Source organism: Sebastes fasciatus, chromosome 14 (assembly GCF_043250625.1).
Source record: "Sebastes fasciatus isolate fSebFas1 chromosome 14, fSebFas1.pri, whole genome shotgun sequence".
NCBI lineage: Eukaryota > Metazoa > Chordata > Actinopteri > Perciformes > Sebastidae > Sebastes > Sebastes fasciatus.
Genome location: NC_133808.1, coordinates 4,386,304 through 4,410,939, shown reverse-complemented (window position 1 = coordinate 4,410,939; position 24,636 = coordinate 4,386,304). Strand labels below are relative to the sequence as shown.

Genomic DNA, 24,636 nt, shown 5'->3' with positions numbered 1-24,636 from the left:
GTTACGTCTCCAGCTCCAGTCTGATATGGTGCTCACAGCTGATATGTACGTGGTTTGTGTACATGACGTAACAGAAGTGACGATTTAACGGATTCACTGCGGACAGAGAGCGTCCGATGTGCGATGCGGCGCGACAGTCGGACGCTCTCATCCAGTTAGGACACGGTGTTAGTTTATAACCTGATTTTGTGGACATAACAGCATGTGTATGCATCCGTGCGAGCCTGTGCGCATAAAGTGGCAGTATGTATACGCCTCTCTGTCAATTTACTTCTTTCATGAAACATGATAATGTTAAATATACACTTAATAAAGTCTATATGAGGTGAAAAAATGCCCCTAATACTGTGGCGCCGACCCTGGCTTACAGTCCGCCTCACCCCGCCCCGCTCAGTCCTGGTCCTGGTTCTCCTGTGCCTTTAAAGCTAAAGTCAGGACTAGGTTTAGCTTGGATTAGCATGAAGGCTGAAGCCACGGGGGGAAACAGTGCTCTGTGTAACGTTAAAAATACACAAATCCATACCTTGTTTACCTGTACACAAACAACGTTTGGGATTTTAAGGGTGGTTACGCTGCGCTGAATACTGGTTTTGTTTTTCATAAAGAAATATTTGTAACTCCCTAAAGCAGAAAACCTATAAATGTCACTGTCACAACCCACACACACACACACACACACACACACAGGCACAGGCCCACACCTACTGTACACACATGCACACACGGTGATCAGGTGAATCATTTCTGATCTTTTCTGATGACAAATTTCACCAACACCCTTCTGACAATACTATCAAACAGGGTGTCGGAGCTCCTGCTCTGCTAGCATTGAATGCTATCTCTGCAGGAATTGGGCGAGATCAAACATGACTAAACCTACACACACACACAAACACACACACACACACACACACACACATTCAATAGCTAAAGGAAACGTTCTCCTCTCTTTCTGTCACCGTTCCTCTCACATCCAAACATATGAATATGAGACATGGCACCACAATGGCTGTATCCTGCTCTTTCACTGCTTTTTACAATTCAAAATAGAGATCTGCCTTAGCCAGGGGCAGACACGACGAGCCTAATAACACACACACCATCCTCTCCATTACACTCTTGTATTTCAGCCAGCTGATTTACAGCAAAGTGCCGTATAATGAAAGGCATTCAATAAATGCTGACAAAGAAGAGCAAAAGTGTTTGACTGTGGCTTTAAAGAGACGCTGCCAAGAGGCTGATTGAGGGCAAATATGAGCTATTCTGGATTGTCTCGGAGAGAAAACACAAAAGGAAGGGAAGAGATGGAGACGGGGAGATTGTCAAGTTGGACACTCATTCATTAGTTCTGCTCCTCCCTCCCTTTCTCCCTCCCTCCCTGCTCTGTCTCCCCCTGCCCATCGCTGCGTGTTGCGATGGGTGAATGTGTGTGTCAGATACCAGACACCTGGCCCAACGGCAGACATTAGAACCGAACACCAGGTACAGCGGGTCACACACACACACACACACACACACACAGACGGGCCGGGCCTGAGCCTTGCTGCAGTTACTGCATAGAGAGCTGGATGAATAAAGGGAGGGAGGGAGGGAAACAAATAATGCCCCGCCATCTCATGATTGTAAATGCATTTGACCCCCAACCCCCAACCCTTCTTTAAGGCACACTTCACCCTTCACCCCTCCTGTCCCCCTTAAAGGCCCTTCTTTAGTAAGACCCCCCCCCCCCCCACCACCACCATAAATATATCCTGAACCACAAAGCCCAGAGGTCTGGAGCTCTAGTCTGGAGATGAAACGCATTAAAAGGCTATTAAATCACAACGGTAACAATTGGAGAGACATTCATTTTACTTGTAGTCATGTTTATAGTTAGTCGCCTTATAAAAATACAGGTAACCCTTTAACGGCCACTGTTCAGGATGCTAGCAGTGTGAAGAACTTGAAAAAGTGACATAAATATGAAAATGTAATACACATATTAGATAGAGTAACTCTTTCCTTTTGGTCACTGTGGTCATTTTAATAAATAATATTAATACAGCAGAGAATAAAACTGAACGCTTACACAACATGATGATGTGTCACCGCTCTCACAGCCTCTTGTGCCATCAACTCATTCATCACAATCAAACAAAAACAGTCGTTCTGCTTGAGAGATCTCTAAAAGTAAAATATCTGCTGAGTACACTGGACCGGACTAATATTAGTAACTGAAGCTCTTCTATGTAATGACTTGTGTCTGTAAAGAGAAACACAAAACAAAGTAGCAACAGCTGGTTCTTTCTAATTTAAAAGAAAACAATGTGAATATGTTGACGGATTATTATAATATTTTAGAGTAAGAAAACTTCATGTTAGTAGCACTGTAGTCGATAAATCGATTAGTTGACCAGGTCGATTTTTTATAAACGATTAATTGTTGAGGTTCCTATTGTGAGGATTTGCTGCTTTAGTCTGTTTTATATAATAATTATTGTAAAATCTGCGGACAAATCAAGACATTTGAAGACGTCACTTTAGGCTGTGTGAATGTCGAATGGGCATTTTTAACTATTTTACGGGCTCAATAATTCATCAGTTACTTGAAAAAAATTATCAATAGATTAAAAAAATAATGCAAATCACTGACAGTTTTCTGTCACGTCATGCTTATTTTGTCCTTCCGAACAACAAGGGTACAACAGTGTACTCCTGCAGAATATACTGTATAATCACAGGAGGGAGAAAAAGACGGACAGAAAGCAAACAGGGAGACGTATACAGCAGCACTCTTCCTCCTCCTCCTCCTCCTCCTTCTCCCTCTATCTATCTATCCCTCCTCCACTTCCCCTACCGACAAACTGTCGTTCCTCTCATCTCTAACCAACCGCTCCGTCAGGCCTGTTTGGTGGGAAGGTGAGAACAGCCACAGGTGCCTGAACTCTCTCCTCACAATCCCCACGTCTCTGTCAGAGTTAGAAATAAAGGAGCTTTTAATAATCCTGAGGGTTTTTATAATGAAACGGCAAAAAAAATTAGACAGCTGCAATTTTCTTCTAACAAAAAGCCCCTCTTGGAAAAAAAAAAGGGTTTAAAGGAATGACTTGTGTGCCTGCGATTGTGCTCTTTAGTGGACGTCCATGGCTGCCTTTGTGACGGCTGTGGAACATGATTTACGCATGAAATTATCTTTTGTGAAATATGGAGCTGTGAATTTGAGTGTTGAGGAGGGTGCTTGTGTCTCTTTCCACGTACGTGACAAAACCCCGGCTGATACTGTGGGTAAGTCCTGGAGACTTGAAAGTGTATTTACCATGTGACATCTGTTTTTCTCTTCTAACCACCTTTAAGTTTGGTGTCTTTTTTAGTGTGTGTGTGTGGAGGGGTTTGTGGAGCACGGAGGAAGTGTTGGGGGCAAAAGGAAAAGAGGAGGAGGACTGCAGAGCTACTTCCTGAGGTTATGACCACTGCATCTGTCGCCAGTAACAAAAACAGAATAAAAAAAGTAAGATCTCTCGTCTGTTGGTCTCCTCTGCCTTCTCTCTCTGTGTTTCCCTGTGTCCTCCTGTCACTGCACATCTCCATATAATAACCCCCTTCAGTCCCACCCCCCTCGTCTCTCTTTCAGACTTTCTATTTAAACCACTGGATTTGTGTGTGTCACAAAACAGAGCCCCGGTGTAATCCCTGCAGTCCCAATCTCCCCTCCGTTCTCTTCCTGTGGCCCCGAAGTTATGAGAAAACAAAGTGCGACGAGGGGAGGCTGAATATTTACCGCAGATCAAGAGCAACTGTTTGACTCCGAATCTGCAGCTGCAACGCAAAGGATTCATTAAGGCAGGGCAGACAAAAGGGGAGGGGGGCCAAGCCGGGGCGTAGTGAGGGGTTAATCCAGCCGCCATTCTTCGCAACGCCCCGGCTTTCGCCCTCTGTCGGCCGAGAGGACAGAGGTCTTTACGCCGCCTGTCGCCCTGTCTGTCCCCCCCCACCACCTCCTCGTCCTTCTCTCTCTGGTTCTGTCTGCTCCCTTTCATCCAGTAATCCAGGGCCTATGGGTTCTGAGCGGGCCTAGACGTAATTACCCTCCACGCCCCAAGGGGCCCCCGACACTATCTGCTCTCCCTCTCTGTTTCACTTCTCTCTCAACTCTCTCCCTGTTCTTTTATTACACAATCTTAATCATCAACTTTTTCTCTCTTGGCGGTAATCATTAAAAAAGCTACGTCGCCCTCTGTAACCCCGGCACTGTGAACTCTGTGTCCAACATTTCATTTCCTTCCATTTTCCCCCTCACCCTCTCTCTGCTGATCGATGTAGCTAAATTAAAGCAACTGATCTTCCTCTCTCTCTCTGTCTCTCAGCTCGGGGAAGACGAGGAAAAGGCTAAATTAGAGGCACGGCGGGGGATATGGAAGGAGGGATAGTCGGGGAGGATGAGGGAGGTCTCGGCTAAGACATTCAGCACAAGGCCTCGTCAGTCATTCATGATGGACCTGCATCTCTATGACCCACCTCCTCCCCCCCTTCGCCCTCTCTCTCTAACCCCCTACATTCACAAAAGGACCCACAGAGGTGCCCCCGTCGCTGCCCGGTCACAAAGGGCCTTTGGGCTTCTATGTAATCTCTTAATGAACTGCAGTGGAGGAGAGGGAGCGCTCCTTTTACATAAACCATGTAAAGCAGGCCTCTCTTTTGTTTCTCCCTCCCAACTACAAAATGGATTACCAGAAGAAGGAGGTGTGATGTGTCTATGTGTGTGTGTGTGTGTGTGTGTGTGTGTGTGTGTGTGTGTGTGTGTGTGTGTGTGTGTGTTGGGGAGATTGTTGGGAGGAGGAGGAGGTGGTGGGGTCATTCTCTAGTTTTTTTTTTCTCAGTAGGTTCATGCATAAGGGCAGTAAAGTAGTAAAGCGCAAACAACAATAAGGTTTAATCGACACAGCCGTGGGCCCTGTGGAGGGATTTATTTTTTTTTTTTAGATGCACACACACTTAGTACACAGAGAGAGAGAGAGAGAGAGAGAGAGGCTGGCTGTTTCTTTATCCTCTCCCCCGGCCTACACACACAAAGGCATTAGACTGGCCCGCAGCCTTCACATTTCTAACATTCATCCTTCCTTGAATAGTCAAAGAGGAGGACTAACAAACTAAAAAGAGAGACGCAGAGGCAGGGACAACTCGGGCTGTTGAGCATATTGCTGACCTGCTGCATAAAGATATTCACGCTTCGGGGTGCTCTGTTACCGAGGAGGAATAACTGACACACACTGGGCATGAGGACTTTCAAACGAGCTGTGAAAAAGGGAGATAATACACATTCATCAGACATTAGCTGTGAGGTAAATGATCTTAAACTTGAACTCGTCTGCTCTTCCTCATCAACATCTCCTCCTTTGGTAATAAGGAGTAATAAGGAGAATCAATAAGAAAGTCTAAATGTGTTCAGTTTAAATGAAAGAGTTCATTTCAGAGAACTTGAACTAGTTATTGTTCTGGCTCGGCTCCGAAAAAAGAGGGATGGCGACGCACAAAGGTGGTGTTAACCTGAAAAAAGCCAGAGGTGAGCAGGCCATACAGTGATATCACTCTGTGGCCTTTTACCTCTGAACTCTTCACCCAGACACAACGCAAAGAATGCGCACATGCACACACTAATTCCACGGAATGCCCGTTGCTGCATTTGTGGCCAGCCTCGAGGCCTATACTTGCTCTGAGGGCAGGACACATTCTCCTTCTTTTCTTTTTTTAGTTTTTTTGTTCTGTCCCCTGCTTTTTAAAAATCAAAAGTGAGGCGCCAAGTGAAATGACAGACTAATTTGCAAGAAGCAGCTCCAAAGATGGAGCAGGTTTCATGTTCTGGCTCTGTGAGGAAAGCACAAAAATGACTTGTTGAGGGTGATCCCTATATAGAAAAGAAAGAAAGGCTTTTGCCAGGATGCAAAGTGAAGTCTATACATATAGCATGATATTGAAATATCCTGAGCAGTGTTGGCATCACACTAAAAAAAATCTCTCCACACCATCAGATTCATGCAAGTGTTTGCTGCTAAAAACCATGTCAGGGTGGGGGTGTTTTATCCTCACCATCTCTCTATAATAAAGCCAAATGGTCATCAAATGGCACTATATAACTCACTTTATATCACACACACACACACAGCAGCAGCACGGTGTCATGGGGCTGGAATATAGGTGTGCAAAGGGCAACCTCAACCCATAATAACCTTTATAAAACCTCGTGTTCTCTGCGCCCTCTGTCTTAAAATGAGGTACAAGTATAAATGAGTGCGTCATTGCGCGCACAGTGTGATTCAGGCGCGTTGGGACGCACAGATGGCCGTGGCAGTCAAAGAGGCTAGAAAGGCCGAGCAGTGCTGCATATAGAACACCAGAGCAGCAGCAAATCCTCTCTCTCCACATCCACATCCACTGGAATATACACGGGCACAAGAGAGACACACACACACACACAAGGCCCGAGGTTATAACGTCCACGTCCGGGCACTTATCAATAGACACCTGTAGGAGCGTCATGGCGTCTCCATTGCGTGTATTAGAGTGAGGGGGAAGCCAAGAGAGGAGACCAGAGGGGGTCTAGAGGGTCTTTCTGTCTGCACTGGAGCCCAAAAGCTGAATTATTGAACGAGTTGGAGTTCGGCCGTGACCAAACGGCCACAAAGAGAGGCACCCCCCACCGGGCTGAGACCACTGAGACCAGGGTGGAGAGGAGGAGGAGGAAAAGACACCTTTTTATCTGCAGAAAAGACTTTAACCGCCTTTCTTGGCCTGTATGAATATTTAGGAGGCAGATGGAGGGACTAGATTATTTTAGATTTGGTGGATGTGAGCGACAAATAGGTGTTCTGGGGCCCCTCATCATATTTCTTAACAATCATAGTGGTCATAATGAACTATTTTTTTAAAAACATACACATAAGTATATGGTTTTGGGACAGCCTGAAATTGTAGATCCAAACGCACTGAGCTCTGCCGCTGTGCCGCGGTTCCATCCAGGCTCCTGAGAGGCTCAGGACGCGGCTGTGCTGCTGGTTTGAGAACATGCATGAGGGCTGGAGGCGCACGACGGTCTGGTAAAAGTTGTCGTCTCATCAAACCATATTTCCAGCATAATCCGCCCCCTAAAGATTTTTAAGCTCATTGCTCGATTCTTTATTATTTCATAATTTCCAACCAAACGTGCTGTAAACCCGCAGCATAGCCTCACCAGAGGCATCAGAGGCCCGGTGGAGGAGGAGCGGAGCAGCGTCCCAGCAGCTCTCCACCGTGAAGCCTCCTCCGCCTCGGCGTGTTTTTTTAGGGGAACAACAAGGATTCATTAATATTATCTTCATTACGGAGGCTAAAAATAACATCCAATATTTGATCCCGTGAAAACACAACTGGGAGGGAATAAAACGGGCCTGCTAATGAGCTCAATAGAGCTTCAAAGGTCTGCTGTTTTTTAATTGATTCGGACCTGTTTCCAGTCAGATAGGAATTAGAATACGCACAAGTTATTACAGGAAGAGGTGCGTAAAAGTTACCTTCGAAATTTTTTTTTTTAGTTCGAAGAACCAGAAATGAGCCACATAAGCTGAATAACTCCTGAGGAAATGTGCTAATAAAACAACAAATAATAGATGAATCACACAAACTCTACTGGCGGGTATACTGTGGCACCATAACGCACGGCCGAGCGGGCCTCGATCTTTGCGTCCGCTGCGCGTAAATATTCCCCAACGGCGACCAGACACAACCAGTAAATCTAGCTTGTTGAGCAGTAAAGCAACGAGCAGAGAGCTAAATCCAGTCCTCCTTTATGCTGACAGGTGTTTTGGGTGATGGCTTTATTATCATTTTTTTGTGCGTATTATCCTCGTGGTTATAATAACCCCGATGCTTCTCAGTATAATAAAACCCAAACTCAGCTCAAATATATGAAGCTGCAGAGAGGGTGGATATCCATTTGGGATTTTTTACAGATCATAGTATGTTCTCTGGGAGTCTGATGACCAACTATGAGCTGTTTTTATTTATGACAAAATCTCACTTTCGAGACTGCGATTCCAACAACATCGCCACGGCGTGTTGTGGAGAAAAACCCGTGAGGAATAACAGGAGAATGTAAATTCAAAATTTGACATCACGCTACTCTGAGAGCTCTTTGTTCCACTCAGTGTATATGCCGAACTGAAGAGTTGGAAAAAATACCTAATGTAAACTGGTGTTATTTTACGCACATAGCATAATTCATGGACGGCGAGCGCGCCGACGTTAAATTCACAGATTTTTCAACGGGAGTCTGGTCATGAGACCGTCGCCCCACGGAGAGAAGAGCGTCTACAGGGCTCTAGAGAGGGGGCCGGTAATCTGCGCGGCTTGTGAAGCTCCACTTACTTGGTATTTGTTGTGTTCCAGTAGATGGACTCCAGGATGAGCGCCCGGCACAAGTCCACTTTGAAGGCAATAAACAAAACTCCGAAATAATATCTCCACATCGAGTCCCCCATGGTGAGCCTTTCTTTGCGCGCCTCCGGAGTGCAGGGGTAGAGCACAATCCTTCTCAAAAAATACAACCAAATATGTCCAGAAAATAAAAAATATATAAATAAATCAGAGGACAAGCGCTCCAGAAAAAAAGGCTGACCGAGGCAATTTCTTCACCCTTATATATCCCGATCCAGTATATATAGGGATGGATGCGCACGGACCACAAACACCCAGATACTAGAGCATCTCCAGATGAGAGAGACCTGCTCCAAAAACACACCAAAAGGCGCACGGCTGTAGTTCATTCAGCAGACAGTGGGTTTTATATTCTCCCCCTGTTATAATACATCCCTCACAGAGAAGAACAAGTGGTGGTGTCCGCTGTGGGCCGGGCGGGCAGATGGAAATCAATAGAAATATAAATCCCCCTGCGTTACAGTCCAGCAATGCACGGCACAAATCCAGAGCAGCAGCAGGAGAAGAAGAGAAAACGCACAGCGATGGCTGGTGGTGGAATGGAGAGAGATCCCTTCAGATGGTGCTGGTGGTGCTGCTGCTTGGTGGTGGAGGTGGTGGTGAGCAACAAACTGTGGGTGACAGCAGCAGAAAAAAAATGAGAAACAATGAGGTCGGATGGTTTCAAAAATGGAAAAAAAAAGATCAAATATGAGAATGAAAGAAATGAAAAGGAGCTGGAATGGAAGTTGTCATACTGAAGGTTGAGGTCCCCAACAAAGTGCTGCGGCTCAAATCCTGCAAGATCCGCTCCCGAAACGGCTGCAGACGACGTATAGATAGATAGGGATGGATGGATGGTGCCTCACTCAGCACTGGCTGCTCCGAAACCTGGATGGAAAGTAACTGCAAGGGAGCGCGACTGACTGGGAATATTTGGTGGAGCAGGCCCCGCCCACCAACGCCGCTGATTGGTCCCTACGGCAGGGGAAGTCAGTAGGAGCTCTGCTGTCAATCAAAGGCAGCAGGGCAACTGGTTCTGTACTGGGACTAGAGTGGTGAACAGAAACGGGCACACATTATTACAGTTGAATGAGACTTGAACCTGACTAAATGTATTTTTTGTCTAATTATAACAAGTGTAATAAAAAGTGTAATATAGGCGACATGATATTATTATTATATCGAATTAGTCCAATAATACAGAGTGCACTGAATGATAATAAAGGTGAATTCCACTACAATTAAATTGACCTCTAAAAGATGAGAACTGACCAGACCATTCGTGTAAATTAATCGTGTTTTTATTTTTGTAGCTCCTCAAACAACGAATAACGCGCAATTCTCGCGTGTTTATAGTTTGTGTGGATATCCCCCATAATGAAAACAACGAGCAAACATTTGCTCCCATCAGGCTCACACACACACATACACACACACACACAGAGAGACAGGCTGTATGAGCCACTGAGCTGCTGCTGCTGCATGGTTGGGTCTCTCCACTCAGAGCGCTTTATTGCACTTCAAGGTTTTTCGAAAGACAAGAGCGCCCACTAGCGGAAAAATGTGCTTCAGAGAAATGCTGAGGAAAGTCAGAAACAATCGAATAATGTTTGATTTTCACATCTAAATTAAAATTTTAAATACCAGAATAGCGTGTATTAAATTATAACAAATAAAACAGAACATTGTAGTCTCTGTAAGAGACATTGTTTCCAACATAGAGGTAGTTTCAAAGGGTGTTCTTTAAACTTTTAAGAAGTTTAATCATTTTTTTTTTTTATTTTTTACTGTCCCTAACCAACACAATTATTCAGTTATTATTATGATGTATTTATTATTAGACCTGTGCTTCCCGAGCTATTAAAACATTAACTTTAACACACAATAAAGTTCCTTTCAAAGCCTATAATTTAAACGGCACACATTCACACTCTCTTCTGCAAACACAGATTTTTTTAGTCAATGGCCTCTAATTTGACGCGCACACACACGCGCGCGGCTGTAGATTACAGCTCCCAGAATGAAACGTGTGAAGTTTTGACACTTTTTAACGACTTAATTCGATCAGAGCGTCTTCTAAAAAGAGACTCCGCTGTTTGTTTAGCTGATAATCAGGCTGATAAAACACCAGAGGAGTCCGATCACTTCTCTCCTTCTCCTGCCCTTCATGGAATAAACATATAGTATAGAGAGGAGGAGGCTTCCACCGCAGACGGCATGTTTATTGCAGCGGCGTGAACTTTACATTAATTTAATTCAGTTAACAGTTAAAGAGGGGAAAAACAACAACGAATGAAGCCGATTAGATTAACACGACTGACACACACAGCTCCGTGCTCCGGCCCTGCTCAACCTCCTCCACATATTTACAGGTTTGGGTTTCTTTAACTCGCTGGAGACTAAAAGGAACGGTCCCTCAAACATCTCTAGATATTACTATATAGAGACTCACAATATGGGTACTACGTTTTTAGAGAGATGTGAATGGTAGTTTATCTCATGTGGTGTTGGGACGTGCAAGTTGAGATGTTTTCTCCTCATCTGTAAAATAAAATAAAATGAAATAAAATTAAATTAAATAAAGGGGCTAGTCTAAAAGTGTCTTTAAAAAGGCCCACAATGTATTTTTATTTGGCTTTTTTCTCACCGTAAAATATTTCCTAACCTGCCTGTTCTGGCAGAAGGTTTCTCTGTCTGAACTATAAATTGTGTTAACTCAAAGAAGCTATATTTAAATGTGATGTAAAGTTGTATAGCTGTGCTGTCTTTAAATGTATTGTTTTAGTGAAAGGCTGTGGATGACAGCGCAGAGGAAGTTTAGAGTTTCTTTATTTTTAAATCTCTTCCTTCCTGCCTCTGAAACAAAGTCTCTCAGCCCGTCGGCAGTAAACTGCTGCGGAGGAGCGTCTCACTGAATATACTGAGCTCTACTAAGTGAACTGTGAATCTGTGGAGCTCGACACTAACAGGACAGCAGTCTGGACAGACAGGACTTTAACTATTGTTGTTGTAAAAAAACAATGGCAAAGATGAAGTGGATTCAATGGAAATTCTCCTGATAACACATAGACTGCTACTTTATTTCAAATCAATTAACGCACAAGTTTGACAAGCTCACAGCTTGCATTGATTATTAAAATAGTAATATAACATTATTTTAAATAAGTGAAGCAGTAATAATGAATAATAATAATAATAAGCTATATATTAGTACAAACTATCATTAGAATAATTCCTTTATAATTATTATTAATAAATAATTCCAATAGGCTACTTCTCTCTAAAACCGTTTAGTTTAGTTTTCAAAGGCCAGCTGTATTTGTACCAACTAAAGTCCTCCTTGTTTTAATTACCGGACCGCAGTGAGCTGTGCGGAGTTAAAGCAGACTGGCAGCAGCAGCGGGACAGAGAGGCGGTATAGCCCCGGTACACAGGCCGCGGTGGAGCCGCTTAGTCAGCAGCGCAACGCACCGGACCGCAGCGGAGCGGCCGGGTCGGGCACCGGGGTCGGTGGTGAGAGCCCGGGCCGGGCAGGGGGACTTCTCTTCACCGGAAACTTGGCCACTGGCTGGGGTTAGATGTGGCGACATACCGGTCACATCTGTTGACTCATTATTTCATAAGAGATGAAGATGAGGAGACCGGTGCTGCTCCTCTGATCTGGGTCAACAGGTTCTAGTCTGGTGATCAGAGTTTAATCATTCATGACATTAATATCTTCATTCATCATTTGCTTCACTTTCACCTTTAATGTAGTCGACAGTTACAATTAGATTCATTAGTTTAAATCAATAAATCAAACCGGTTCCAAATACAGTAGAGATCCGTGCGGATTTACACAGGTCGTTCAGTCTTTCACTTCAATGTAATGATTAGGAAGAGGAGGGGGAGGAGGTTCAGTCTTTAATGTAAGGACTAGGATGAGGAGGCCGTGCCGGTCGGTCGGTGTGAGCTGATCTCAGTGTGTCACATCAGCCTTCACTTACTGGAAACTAACTGGAGCTGCCAACTCATTAGTGTTATTATTACGGTGGATTCCGTTAACTTGACGGTGATGTGGGCCTATACTGGATCAAATGGATCCATAGTGTGCAATAAGAAAACTCAACAAGGTGCCAGTTAATACCGTTCCAATATGTCAGTGACCAGGTGAAACCATTACTTATTTAAAAGGATCGTGTGAAGTGATCTTCAGACTGAATAAAGGCCACACAGCAACTTATTTGTGAGCCTGAAGTCTCCATGAAGCTAATTTTCATCCTGGTAAACAGAGGTCAGGGGGTTACTCTTTAACAGCATCACAAACACACACACACATCAGTGGAGGCATTCAATGGATTTATTGAACTGTTCAGTCCCTTGACAATTGGGAGGGGGGGAAATTACATGACATATTCAAGATCCCACAACATAACAAAAAGTCATTATACCCACCTGAGGTCAGCCTGCCTGTCACTCACAACCACACACTCACACACACACTCACTCTCTCTCTCTCATTCACTCACTGACTCACTCACACACTGCTGCTGACCTCAAACCTTATCTTACCTGAACTTGTCCATCCTAAACGAATCAAGACTTACCAAGTGAGGCTGCCTTGCCATGTTAATTTACTACAACAAAGCTGGGACAGAACACCGTGGACCGTTATGCTCGGCTGTTTTTCCCAAAAGAGTCGGATAAAACAAAAACTCAAGTATTTTACCGTTAACTGTGACCTTTTTTTTTTGTATTTCTAAATCGTGGCTCAATTTCATACCACAATCTCAACTTGGGGAGAGGAGTGGGAGTCAGCACATCACAGCAAGGTTAATAAAATTACATCATACAGGAAACGTCCTCTCTCTCTCTCTCCTCCGTTACCCACAGCACCCCCCCCACCCTCCTCCCCTTATCATAGACGAGACACATATCCTGTTGTTAAGGGTTGTGGTTCAGTCATGGGCAGCTTGGGAGTCGAGGCTGAGTTCACCTGCGCCGCAGCGACTTCAAATCCAACACAAGCTTTTACATTTCCTCTCAGCTCGACATGCTGCTGTCATTTAGAAAAAAAAATTATATACATGGCAGACAGAGCTGAAGCAGAAAAGAAAAGAAAGCTGTAGATTTATATGGTGTACGGAGCTTATGGGCAAAAGGAAGTAAAGGTAAGGTGGAAGACACAAAGCTGTCAGCTGGACGGGAAGTTAACTGTGCTTTTATAGGCTGTGCTGTGATTTGTTACCACTGCGTCCAGCCACTTTGGGAACCTTGTTATTTCTTTTTTGTTTTAATGAAAACAGGAAAACCACAGGCTGACTCCCGAGCTGCACATGAGTGTTTTTTTTTACAGTAGACTGAACTAGACAAAGTCACACATAACTCTCCTATATCAGGGACTGGCGTTCTATTATTGACTGCTGGCTGTGAAGACATGTTAAGAAGAGCGCAGGCGCAGTGGCTCGCTGCTGTTACACCAGAGTTAAGACTTACGGGGGCGAGGGACATGTTAAAGCATTCTACATCAAAAGTTCAAGTTCCCCTAAAAATGAAAATAAAACCGAGGGGGTGAAAAAAAAAAAAAAAAAGCACAAAGAAGATTCATCTGTGCGGTGGGGTGGGGTGGGGGATTAGGATGGGGTGGAGGGGAGCAGTCAGGTCCTTCAAGGGGCGAAGAGCTGCCTCCTCTTCAAGGCCGGCAGGGACAACGTGGGGCCTTTTCACGGGGACGAGCGAGTTAACACACCGGGTTGCACCCCTTTTTCCTCGGCCTTCCTTCAGCACTTCCAAAACGAAGCGAGCGTTCCTCAGAAGAGGAGGAGGAGGAGGAGGAGGAGTGGGGTCGATTGATGAGGAGGGAGAGCTGGATGTGGATGAAGGCAGGGTGCGACATGTGGACGAAAAGGGGGAGCAGTCTCTCATTCGGTGGCCTTCAGGGAGAAGGAGAGCTTGGGCCTGGACTTGCCCTTGCCGAGGATGATTTTCTGCTCCTCCTTCTGCTGCTTTTGACGGTCCTGATCCAGCTTCATGCGCTCCTCGTGAATCTTTCTCTGCTCCTCTACAATACGCAACTGCTCCTCGGCCTGTCGGACACACAAAAGCAGAAACAATAAGGTCAGACAAGGACAAGAAAGCTGTATCTTTTAAAGCCAACTGCCCACAAGCTGCTGGCAACGTCTTCATACCCCCTTTTAAGATCCAGCGTTAGTGTCTGCTTGTCTTTTCTGTGCGCAGCGGTTTTACTACAGCCTCAGCATGTCTAAATCAAGCCCGAATCAAACAAGAACTGCTTTACAAATTAGTCAGACTTGAGCTTATATAGCCAACAGGAAATAAAAGCCACTGGTTTGGTAACCAAGGCTGATAACCATCAACTCAAAGCCACTCAATACAAGTGGTTTTCTTGCCAAAGGACTATTAAGTTATTCGATCATGTTGTGCTGCGGTTGGAGCCTTGAGGTCTCAATCAGTGGAGGACAAAGATTTGGAATTAAAGACACATAAGTGACATTAAAAGGACATAAACCAGACATGACGTGTGTCGGCTTTTTCTTACTGCACTTAGAAGTGAAATTATTTATCATTGAATGGATCAGGATGGTTACATTTCAAACTATTTGTGGGTATCAATATAATGAAAACATGAAAAGTGAATCAAGAGAGGAAACAAAACCCCATTCTTGTGTTATAATGTCACACAAACACAAGTGCTTTTCAGGGGTTTTTACAGCATTAAAGTGTTAAAGCGTTAAAAGGGGATCGTCTATTCATGTGCAATCAAGGCCGCATGCAAAATCTATTACATTGAGGGGTTATGAATTTGACTGAAATGGGATAAATGTATCACATAAAAGAGGCAGAAAAGAAGCAGTTTCACAGAGCAGGGCGTACCAGCTTGGCCTGAGCGTCGGCGATCTTGCGGTTATTCTCCTCCAGGATTTTTTCCAGCTCCTCCCGCTTAGATTTTTCTTCCTCCTAGACGGGTGACACGGTTCCATGTTAGCGCACGAACAGGCTACAGCCACAAAAGCACTTTATGGACATACATACACACGCTTGCCCTCTAATTGTCACACACATACTCGCCACCAGCACACATACGGCACACAACTAACTCATTACACCACAGAGAAGTTTGTTTAGCCTCTCGCACATGACCACACTGTGGCATTCTTTTTGCAGTCAGGCTGAATCGTTTTTTTAAAAATACAAAAGGAGGGGGCAAAAAGCATAAAGCATAAAGAAAACTGTGGGGGAAAAAATGAACCCGCTAGTTTTTTTTCCCCCTCCCTCTAAATGCTGTTAATACCCTCGTAGAAAAAAAATTAAAAGCTACGCCACATCTAGGCCACTCACTGCATTATTGTGAAAGACATTAAAATGTATACACAAGAATTCCAAAAAAGGGGAAGCCCACTCATCACACTCATAAATAGAATAAAAGACATATAAAATGACAGACAATACAATCTAGAAGAAAAATACAATTGCTGATTTTTTTAAAACATCATTATAAGCAAGAGAAAAAAGGATACAAATAAAGGAGGGAATAGTTTTGGCTCACCAATGCACGTATACCTACGCATTTTGCCTTTGCATCCTTGCCTGTGTACCTACACAACTGGTGAAAGCATTCGGCATTAAACGGTTGAATATTTACTGTCTCGTCCGGACTGTGTGGCCCCTGCAGAGACAGAAGCGCTCCTGGGGTGGGTGGGTGGGTATGGGGGGGATTCTGCCATACCGCGCCGGCGGCATTCCTCTTTATAACTCTGATCTCTGTACTGCTTTAGCCTGCGCCTGCAGCCACAGCTCACATTGTTTTTTAGTGTGTTTTTTTTTTCCTTTCCTTTACAGTGGCTCAGTCCCCCACTGAGACGATAGTCGCAGGGCGAAGGAGAGTACAGTACAAAGTGGCGTCTGTGTGCGTTTCGAGGAGGACCGGACCACGGTACACTTACAGTACAGGACACAAGTCTCGGCTGAGCTGAAAGGCTGCAGGCCAGCTCAGGTCAAGTGCTAGTTAGGAAGTTGGTGAGTTGTGTTTTCCAAAATAAAACAAAACAAAAACACAAAAAAAAATGTATTTATAAATAACAATATCAAAACTTAGCAGCAACCCTATAGAGGAAGCAAGTCATGAGTACAAAACACAGTACATTTGTTGTTTTTCTAGGGAGGAAAAAAGCTCTATAACTGTGTAACATAATGAATATTAGAAAAAAAAAAAGATATATTAATAGATAGAGGTTAGACCAGGAGATAGTTAACCTTGTCAAACAGGAAACAGGAAATGTAGTGGTCCGTCATTATGTATCCAAGAGCAGATGGCGTCTAACAGAAGATTTTCAAAACAAGGATTGTTAAAGAGAAGGTCGGGGGGGTGGTGGGGTGGTAAAGAAAACCTGTACAGGATAAACCGTCTGTGAATCAAACATGTGATTAACATTTCTACACATCAGATGTGATTTTTAAAATGTCAGAGTAAAAGAGACAGGAAATCTCCACTCGTGTTTCAGAAACTCCTGTAAGAGTTATGAAGCTTCTTCAGCTCAACACTGTAAGGCTGATCTAGACCTTCTGGTTATATAGAAGGGGCCTTTGCTAGTTCTACCGGTTCCGTCGGTGTCTCGGATTGAGAGTGGGAGATTTAGAAAGAGGAGAGTGGTAGCGTACAGACAGAGCATGAGGCAGGAAGAGGGGTGACCCAATAAGTCCACAAAGGTAAAGGGAGGCATGCTCGGACTACATTTCTCACCCTATTAGTACCGAGCCACTGGTTGCTCCCTGTGCAAGTCGGGGTCACTAGGCTTTAGCTGCCCTTCTCATTCACAATACGTTATTACTGTAGTATAAACAAAGCCCCTTGTCTTAATGAAGTCTTGGGGAGGTGGGGCACAGGGTTTGTCAGACAGCCGTCTACTTTTTACTCTCTAAAACGCAAAAGGAGAGAAAGAAGCAAAGGGGCTTGTACTAACTTTAAAGAAGGGTCCTTGGGGTTGAGCTTCTTATTAAAAACTCAAACTAAAGCCTGGCTAAGCCAATTCGTAAGAAAAAAACATAATTTTTCAAAAGACATAATATATAAGCTAGTCATTTCAGGCATTTGAGAAAAGTTGGAAAAATGGCCAGTGATGCAGAGAGACAGTGACTGTAAAACAAGAAGTGTCGTCTTAAAAAAAGAGAGCTCTTTATTACATATATGAACAAAGATGCTAGCAAATATGAAAAGGAAAAAGATCAAGCCGAACCAGGGGGGAAAAAATGATGAAAAAGAATGAAGTCAGTCAATTTTTTGTAACCCTGCCATGGCAAAACTCTCACGGGCAAGTTGGGAAATCTCCCTCGACGCGCCCAAATTAACGGCGGCAATATTCGCACTCCACCTCTTAAGTATGAAATAGCCAATCATATGCTTGAAAGCCTAAAATTGCCATTTCAGTTTCAGCACGACTCCCGCTGTTAGAAAACCAAAAATCCCATACTTCTAGCTTCTCAGTGCAAAACCTGTTAAGTAAGTGGCTGCGAGAAAATGAAGGATATATATTGCAGGCGCCACAATCTCAGGAGCAGGAGATATGACCGTGTGCACATGTTGTACAAAGTTCCATTATTTGGAATTTGTGGCTTTGTTCCCCAGAGATTAAACAGGTGCATTTAAGCTGCATGCACAAAGTTTCATCTCCCATATTTGAAATTGTAAGAATGACCATAGGAACAGTTACACTGACACTCCGTTGGTAATGCTTTGTTACCAGTAAATACTGTATTTCCCTGCAGGATGGCCACTTCCAGGCCCTGCATATCCCCTGCCTGCAGTGAAACTTGTGCCATGGCTAGATTACAATCTGAAAAGTAAATTGGGAGGGGTGGGGGTCCCTCTCCCCCCACCGTCCCCACGTCCCGTAGAAAGGCACCAGTCAGAGGTGACTGGGAGGGAGATGGAGAGGGAGGTTAAAGGGGGTTTGGTAGGTATGTAGGGAATGGAGGGGCTGCGTTCCAAACAACCGAGCGTTACCTCTCTGGCCTTCTGCGCCGACAACTCTGCCTGCCGTTGCCTCTCCAGCTCCTCCAGCAGCTGCCGCTCCATGATGCGCTTCGCCTCCTCGACGCGCCGCAGCACCTCCCGCTCGATCTCGTCCTTCCGCTTCTCAAGCTCCTCCTCCACCCGCTTGGCCACCAGCTCCTCCACTCGCCGTGCCGTCTCCTCTTCGATCAGCTTCTCCTCGATCTCCTGCTGCCGGCTGGAGGATGGGGGGAGAAGAAAAGACATGAAAGGAGGAATGAGAGGAGACATAATAAAGAGGGACAGTTTATAGGAAATCAGGGATGGAACCGATTTATCATAAAGCCGATCTGCTCTCATACCAAAGACACATACTCCGCAGCACTAGACTACGAACAAAACAAGAAAGTGAGTTAATAACGCAAATACTGAAAATGTTTCGTGACTTTAAAAAAAAAAGAAAATCACATTTATCTGCAGCATTATTTCTTCCTTGTGCAGCGCTATCAGTGAGTCACAGTCATTGAATTACACACGGTGTCACTGCAATTAACATTTTTGACTTTAGTTTACAGCGAGTCTGGTGTAGTTTTTCCACTGGCTTGGTATAGCATGCTTAAACAATGCTGTCTACGTATGCATTTCCACTGTGCTCTCACATCAGGGACGACCACATATCGCGGGTCACTGAGGTCACTCCCCATTGAATGCAAGAGCTCACGGTTAGGACGCAGGAGCCTTATACTATAACAATAAGTATATAGCTAATACATACTTTTAGTATGGAAGTGGACTTTTTTTCAGAGGGGAAATGTTAAATGTTTAATAGGAGATTTGGTAAAAGAAGATGCAGCCAGCGAACAGGTTAGATGAAGAGCTGCAGGGGACAGGTGCTTATTGCAAACTGGGAAAACGCTGACCTCCAACATGGCATCTTAAGTATGCAACACCTTTTTACCAAGTCATTCATGCATGTTATATGTAAAACCACCAATGTTATGGCCAAATCACAGGTTGGCTACATACAGCATAGCACAGTCCAGGTATTCTGAATGTGTGGAAAAGTGACTCACTATACCAGCCTGAGCCTACTACCTCTATAGGAATGAATGAACCTGTCCAGTACAGCAGCAGACTGATGGGTTGATGCAGATGGAGGTCACCTGTCATCCTGTTTACCTGATTGAAAATGCTTTTAAATTGTTCTTTTTTCCCCCACCACAGGAAGCTATTAAGAGTTGGGAGGTGTGTTGTCACATCGCTTCTGGCACAACTGTAAACACACAACCTACCCTGCCTGGATCTCATTTCATTCGGTCAGCCACTGTGGAAACCAGAGACTCTACCCAACTCAGGCCCGAGTCCTTCCTTATCTACCGAGTCTCTGTGTCGTGATATTTACATTTGTATACCTGGTTAAGTGGCCCTGTGGCCATTAAGCAGTAAAAAAAAAAAAAGAGCCACTCAGGAGGCCAGGTGTTGGGCAGCGGCTCACATCTCAGGTGTCTTGTGTGTCTTGTGTGCCTCTGGCTAGCACACACACACCTTCACAATAGCAACTTCCCTGTCCAACAGTTACAACCTGCCAAGCAGACAATAAACGGGCTCTGGTCATTATGTGTGGCAGCCACTGCAGTGCTTTAAGTCGCAGAGTAGTGACAGTGTTGTGCTTTTATCAGCTGCACCTCCTGAAGCAGCAACTTGCTGCTTCAGCAGCTGAGCCAACCACCGATGCATAGTCAGACACTTGAATGTTTAAACATTAGGAGGAGTACATTGCTGAAAGGCTAATTGACCAACTTACATACTATAAGCTAGGGCTGCACGATATGTTGTTTAAGCATCGATATTGCAATGTGCGCAATAGTCACATCACAGGACGTGCAAGCTCAAACACGTCATGCTACAACTTTTTTGCTACTCAATACAAAAGGAAAACTCGCAGTTTTACTTATTTGCTCCTGAAGGCTGAGTCATTGGTGTGTGAATGAGTATTAGATTAGATCCTGATGGGCAGGTTGGCTCCTTGCATGGCAGCCTCTCCCATCAGTGTATGAATGTGTGTGCGAATGTGTGAATGCTGACATGCAGTGTGAAGTGCTTTGAGTGGTCGAAAGACTAGAAATGCGCCATATAAATGCAAGTCCAGTTACCATTTAAACTTATTTTTAACTTTATCACAATCATCATATACATACAGGTACGTACAGGAATGTGACCTCTGTGTTTAACCTGTCCTAAGCATTAGGAGCAGTGAGATACTGTAAAACTTGTACCCCTTTCACACCAATGACCAGGGTTGGACCAGGGTTATCTGACCTTATCTTCGGATACGACCTGGGTCACAACCTGGGAGCAATGCATACCAGTTAGCTCAGGTGGTAGAAATGTGGGCTGCGGGGGAGAGGGGGGGATACTTTATAACAGATGGATCTTTTAGCATATTTATTTGGAAAGATAAAAAGTAAAAAATGGTAACGTTACAAATAGAAGATGTGCAAACATGCTTTAAAAACTGAAAAGATGCGCGTACAGCTGGCGGTACCGAGAGGTGGTCGGCTTATTATAAACGCGGTGTGTTTTCGTGTAACGTAACGGCGGATGCCTCTCTCATTCAGCAGCCTTGGTATGTCCGTTTAGCGTCACACTACGTTGTCCCTCACCGTCCAATCATCTACCACTTTTTTCTTCCTCTCCGCGGATGTCCAGGAGCTCCCGCACCTCAGAGTCTCGCCACACATCCGTGTTTTTCTCGTCCGTCGTTCACCTCCGGTGTGTCTGAAATCATTCCTGCTGCCGTCCCATCGTTTGTTTATGAGCCACGGCGACCTGTGACAGTTGCGTCACAACTATGCGCCCTCATTTGCAACCGAATAGGTTTGCCCAGCCCCGCATGTTAGCGACCCTGGTCCGTGCCGTTCACATTGAAATCGACCCTGGTCTGACCCACCTCTCGACCTGGGTTTGCAAAGGCGAGTTGATCAACACGAAAGGGGTATCAGGGAGCAACTTAGGGTGCAGTGTCTCGCTCAAGGACACTTTGACATGCAGGCAGGAGGATCTGGGGATCGAACCGCCAACCTTGTGGCTAAAGGACGACCCACTCTACACCCCGATCCACAGCCGCCCCATTCTCAATTCTAATCCAATGTTTCCCATTAACTACCTACAATCTAGGTAGGCATGCCACAGTTTTCATAATCAACAGGTGGGTTGCGTGCCTGCCCGGGGGACTCAACTCTGCAGGTCAGAGACTGCAGCCCGGCGTGGAAGGATCCTCTCCCCAGTGCGGGGCAAATTTCCTCCACGGCGGTGCACCGTGACCGGCTCTAATAGGTCGGCTTGGAAGGGCCCTGGGTGAAGGTGGCTCGCGGCTCCGGCTGTGAGCGTTACAGAACCCTCACCCGGACCTCGTCACTTCCGGGGGCCATGGACTTAGTGCTCACTACGCCCTCTTTCCCTGCAGAGATGGACGGGGTTCACGGCGCGACTGTCAACCAGGGCGGACTGTCCTCAGTGCAAGGGGTTAGCTCTGCATCGCCGTCGGCAACCCATCCGACCCATCTTGAAACATGGAGCCATCATCTGCGTTGTGGGTGTAAATTTTGCCGTGCCATCACTATTCATATCTGCACTACCAATGTGTGTATGATTGAATTGTTAACAAGAGCACACAATTGTTTATCTAGGCTCTTCATTTTGCTCTCAAAGGGCACCAGATTGACGCATTTAACTTTAAGGTGAAAAACAAAACAAAATGTTCTTATATTTTTTTCCCTGTATTTTTTCCATTTTTCACATACAGAAAAAAAAATTGCAATGTCAGTTTTTTCAAAATATTGTGCAGCCCTACAATAAGCATCCTTTCTTGCGCGCATTCAGTAAGTTAGTCACGTGTTTAAATAAATATGATGACCACAAATTATTTCCCCATGTACTACGTGCTGCTCCATGTGAGACTGCTGTTCAACTATTATTTCCACACTGATTCATACATTCATCTATTTTTCTACTAAATGCCTTAAGGAAAGGTTAGGGATAGAGGGTAAGGGGCATACCTTACACTATTTGTTTTGCCCAATAAGTGACTTACACAATTATTAAACTTTCAAAACCGTTATGAAGTATTTTCTAACGATAGAGCAACTGGTTAACAAACTGCACAGCACTACCTGACCTCATGCAGTCCATTAAGGGCCAGCGACCTTGCTTGGAATCTGCTGCACTGAAAATGCAGTCAGTGACAGTCTATGGCAATAATAGATAAGATAAGATGAACCTTTATTAATCCCCGAAGGGGACTTCAGGTGTCAAAGCAGCAACATCAGCAAACAGAGTGAAACACAGGGGAGGTACAGGTATACAGAAATTATAAAAAAGATATAGATACAGAGTGAATGGGTGAAGATAGTGTGTGCAGTCCGTCAATAAATAAATGTATTATGTGCAATAAATAAATGTAATATCTAAATATGTGCAGTCTATAAAGTGGTATATAAGATGTATAGTGTAAAGTAAGTGTAAAGTGGCCAGTGGTTAGAGTCCAAGATGGTTGCAGATGGACAGGGTTGCAGGAATGATTACTTTGTTTTTGAGGGGTTTAATATATGTAAAAAACAAAGTAATCACACCCACATCACAACTGTGAAGTGTGTACATTTGTGTTCTAGCCTAATTCGTAATCAATTAAAAAAAAACAAAAAAAAAAAACAGCAGTTCTTATAAAACATATATTCTTCATAATTAAACTGAATTTCAAGGAACAATCCAGCTGAAAAAGGTGCGCTGGTCCCTGCAGTGCAGCCATCTGCTCTGACAGGGATACTAGTGCAGTCTGTAGGCCCTGTACAGCCCAAGGCCTATGGAAGGAGGCTAGGACACGGGTCTTGGAGAATGGTGTATTACGCATGCGCAGTGTAACTCAGGCTGCGTTGCGATTGGCTCAATTTCGATGAGTGCAGGCCAGATTTTACTGCGCATGTGCAATACCCCCAGAGATATGACGCGTGATGCAGCCTCCTTCTATAGGCCTTGGTACAGCCTAGCTGACGTTAGCATGCTCTGGCGGCTAGCATGCTAGTGCTAACAAGCTAACGCTATCCATACAAGTTAACGCAGTTAGCCTAGCAGTTAGCCTAGCAGTTAGCTTAGCACACCTTGCAGTTCAATACGTGCTCCATTATGTAACAGCCGAGTGTTTTTAATAATAAAATATCTACTCACATCTTCCTCTGTCTCTCCATTTCGGCCCTCCTCTCCTCCTCCTCCTTCCTCTGCTTCTCGTCCAGAGCGTTCCTCTTGCTCAGCGTCCGACCGAAGATGTCGATGCGCTCCGGCGGTGAGGCTGCTGCTCTCTCTCTGCGGGTCGACGCTGTGGTGGACCGAGAACGAGAGCGGGATTCTCTGCGACGGTTCCTCTTCGACTCTCGGGACTTGGAGCGCTTCTTGGACCTCTCCCTGTCTTTGGACCGCGACCGAGACCGGCTCCGCTTCTTGCTGTGCTTGCTGCTTTTGGAGTGTTTGGACCGGGACGAGCTGCGGCTCCGGGATCGGCCCATGTTGACCACCTCCACTAGTAGAGCGTGCACCACCAAACTACTGGTCTTATTTCTGCTATGTGGACGATATCTGGATCCCCGCTCCACCTGCTCCTCTTTCAACGTGTTGTTTACAATAACCGACCAAGTGCAATTGCTTCAACGATTCTATTTTGGAGAATAAATCATTGAAAACTGGTTGTTATTTTGTGTCCTACCAGCTAAAGAAAGATGGCGGTTTGTCTCGTTTGTGATTTCCCAGCAGGCACCGCGGCTTTCGGGATTTCTCGGCGATCTTCGGGATTGCCCGGTCAAATCAGAATCAGAATCGTGTTTATTGCCAGGTGTAAGAGGACTACACATGGAATTTGCCTTGGTTTTGTTGGTGCAAGTAAGCAGTATAATAACAAAAGAATAAATAAAAACGTTAGAATAAAATAAGAATAACAAAAAAAAATTCTACCAATATACAATATACAAAATAAGCTATAAACAAAAATAATCATGATACAAACAGCAAATATTGCCTGTGTGCAAACAATCAAGTACCAGAGGGAGAGAGAGGGATACAGTAGGGGGGGGTGAAATGTACAGTCCCCAAACTTTCTCAAGAGAAATACATTTGGAAAATATTAATTATATAACGTAAGTGGGCAATATGTGTCTGTACTGCCTGGGTTTAGA

The 24,636-nt window shown here is 44.7% G+C and overlaps 2 protein-coding genes across 3 annotated transcripts in view; both read right to left on the bottom strand.

Moving 5' to 3' along the window:
• The window catches only part of efnb2a (ephrin-B2a), a 28,542-nt gene extending 19,210 nt beyond the window's left edge, over positions 1–9,332 (bottom strand). Inside the window, exons 1-2 of the mRNA XM_074658215.1 lie at positions 9,183–9,332; positions 8,377–9,056 (exon numbers count right to left, since the gene is read on the bottom strand). Of these exons, the coding sequence (XP_074514316.1) occupies positions 8,377–8,489 (113 nt within the window). The 5' untranslated portion in view covers positions 8,490–9,056; positions 9,183–9,332. The remainder of the gene's footprint in view (positions 1–8,376; positions 9,057–9,182) is intronic.
• Positions 9,333–12,748: 3,416 nt separating this feature from the next.
• Positions 12,749–24,234, bottom strand: arglu1a (arginine and glutamate rich 1a). 2 transcript variants are annotated; one of them, XM_074658212.1, is made up of 5 exons: positions 23,639–24,234; positions 18,428–18,653; positions 16,681–16,743; positions 15,301–15,384; positions 12,749–14,492 (listed from the first exon to the last, which is right to left on the bottom strand). In XM_074658212.1, exons 1-5 carry the CDS (start codon positions 23,971–23,973, stop codon positions 14,328–14,330), a joined length of 873 nt encoding a protein of 290 aa, XP_074514313.1. In that variant the 5' UTR covers positions 23,974–24,234; the 3' UTR covers positions 12,749–14,327. The 2 variants fall into 2 exon arrangements, with proteins under 2 accessions (XP_074514313.1, XP_074514314.1); XM_074658213.1 differs by lacking the exon at positions 16,681–16,743 and having other exon boundaries at positions 23,639–24,231.
• Between the last annotated feature and the right edge of the window lie 402 nt (positions 24,235–24,636).

Excerpts from the sequence above, each read along its gene's own strand:
- arglu1a (XM_074658212.1), bottom strand. The coding sequence starts at position 23,973 with ATGGGCCGATCCCGGAGCCGCAGCTCGTCCCGGTCCAAACACTCCAAA. Across the intron at positions 18,654-23,638 it reads ATGGAGAGACAGAGGAAGAT|CCGGCAGCAGGAGATCGAGG; the intron begins GTGAGTAGATAT and ends CCCATCCTCCAG. Across the intron at positions 15,385-16,680 it reads CCTGTTTCCTGTTTGACAAG|GAGGAAGAAAAATCTAAGCG; the intron begins GTTAACTATCTC and ends TCACCCGTCTAG.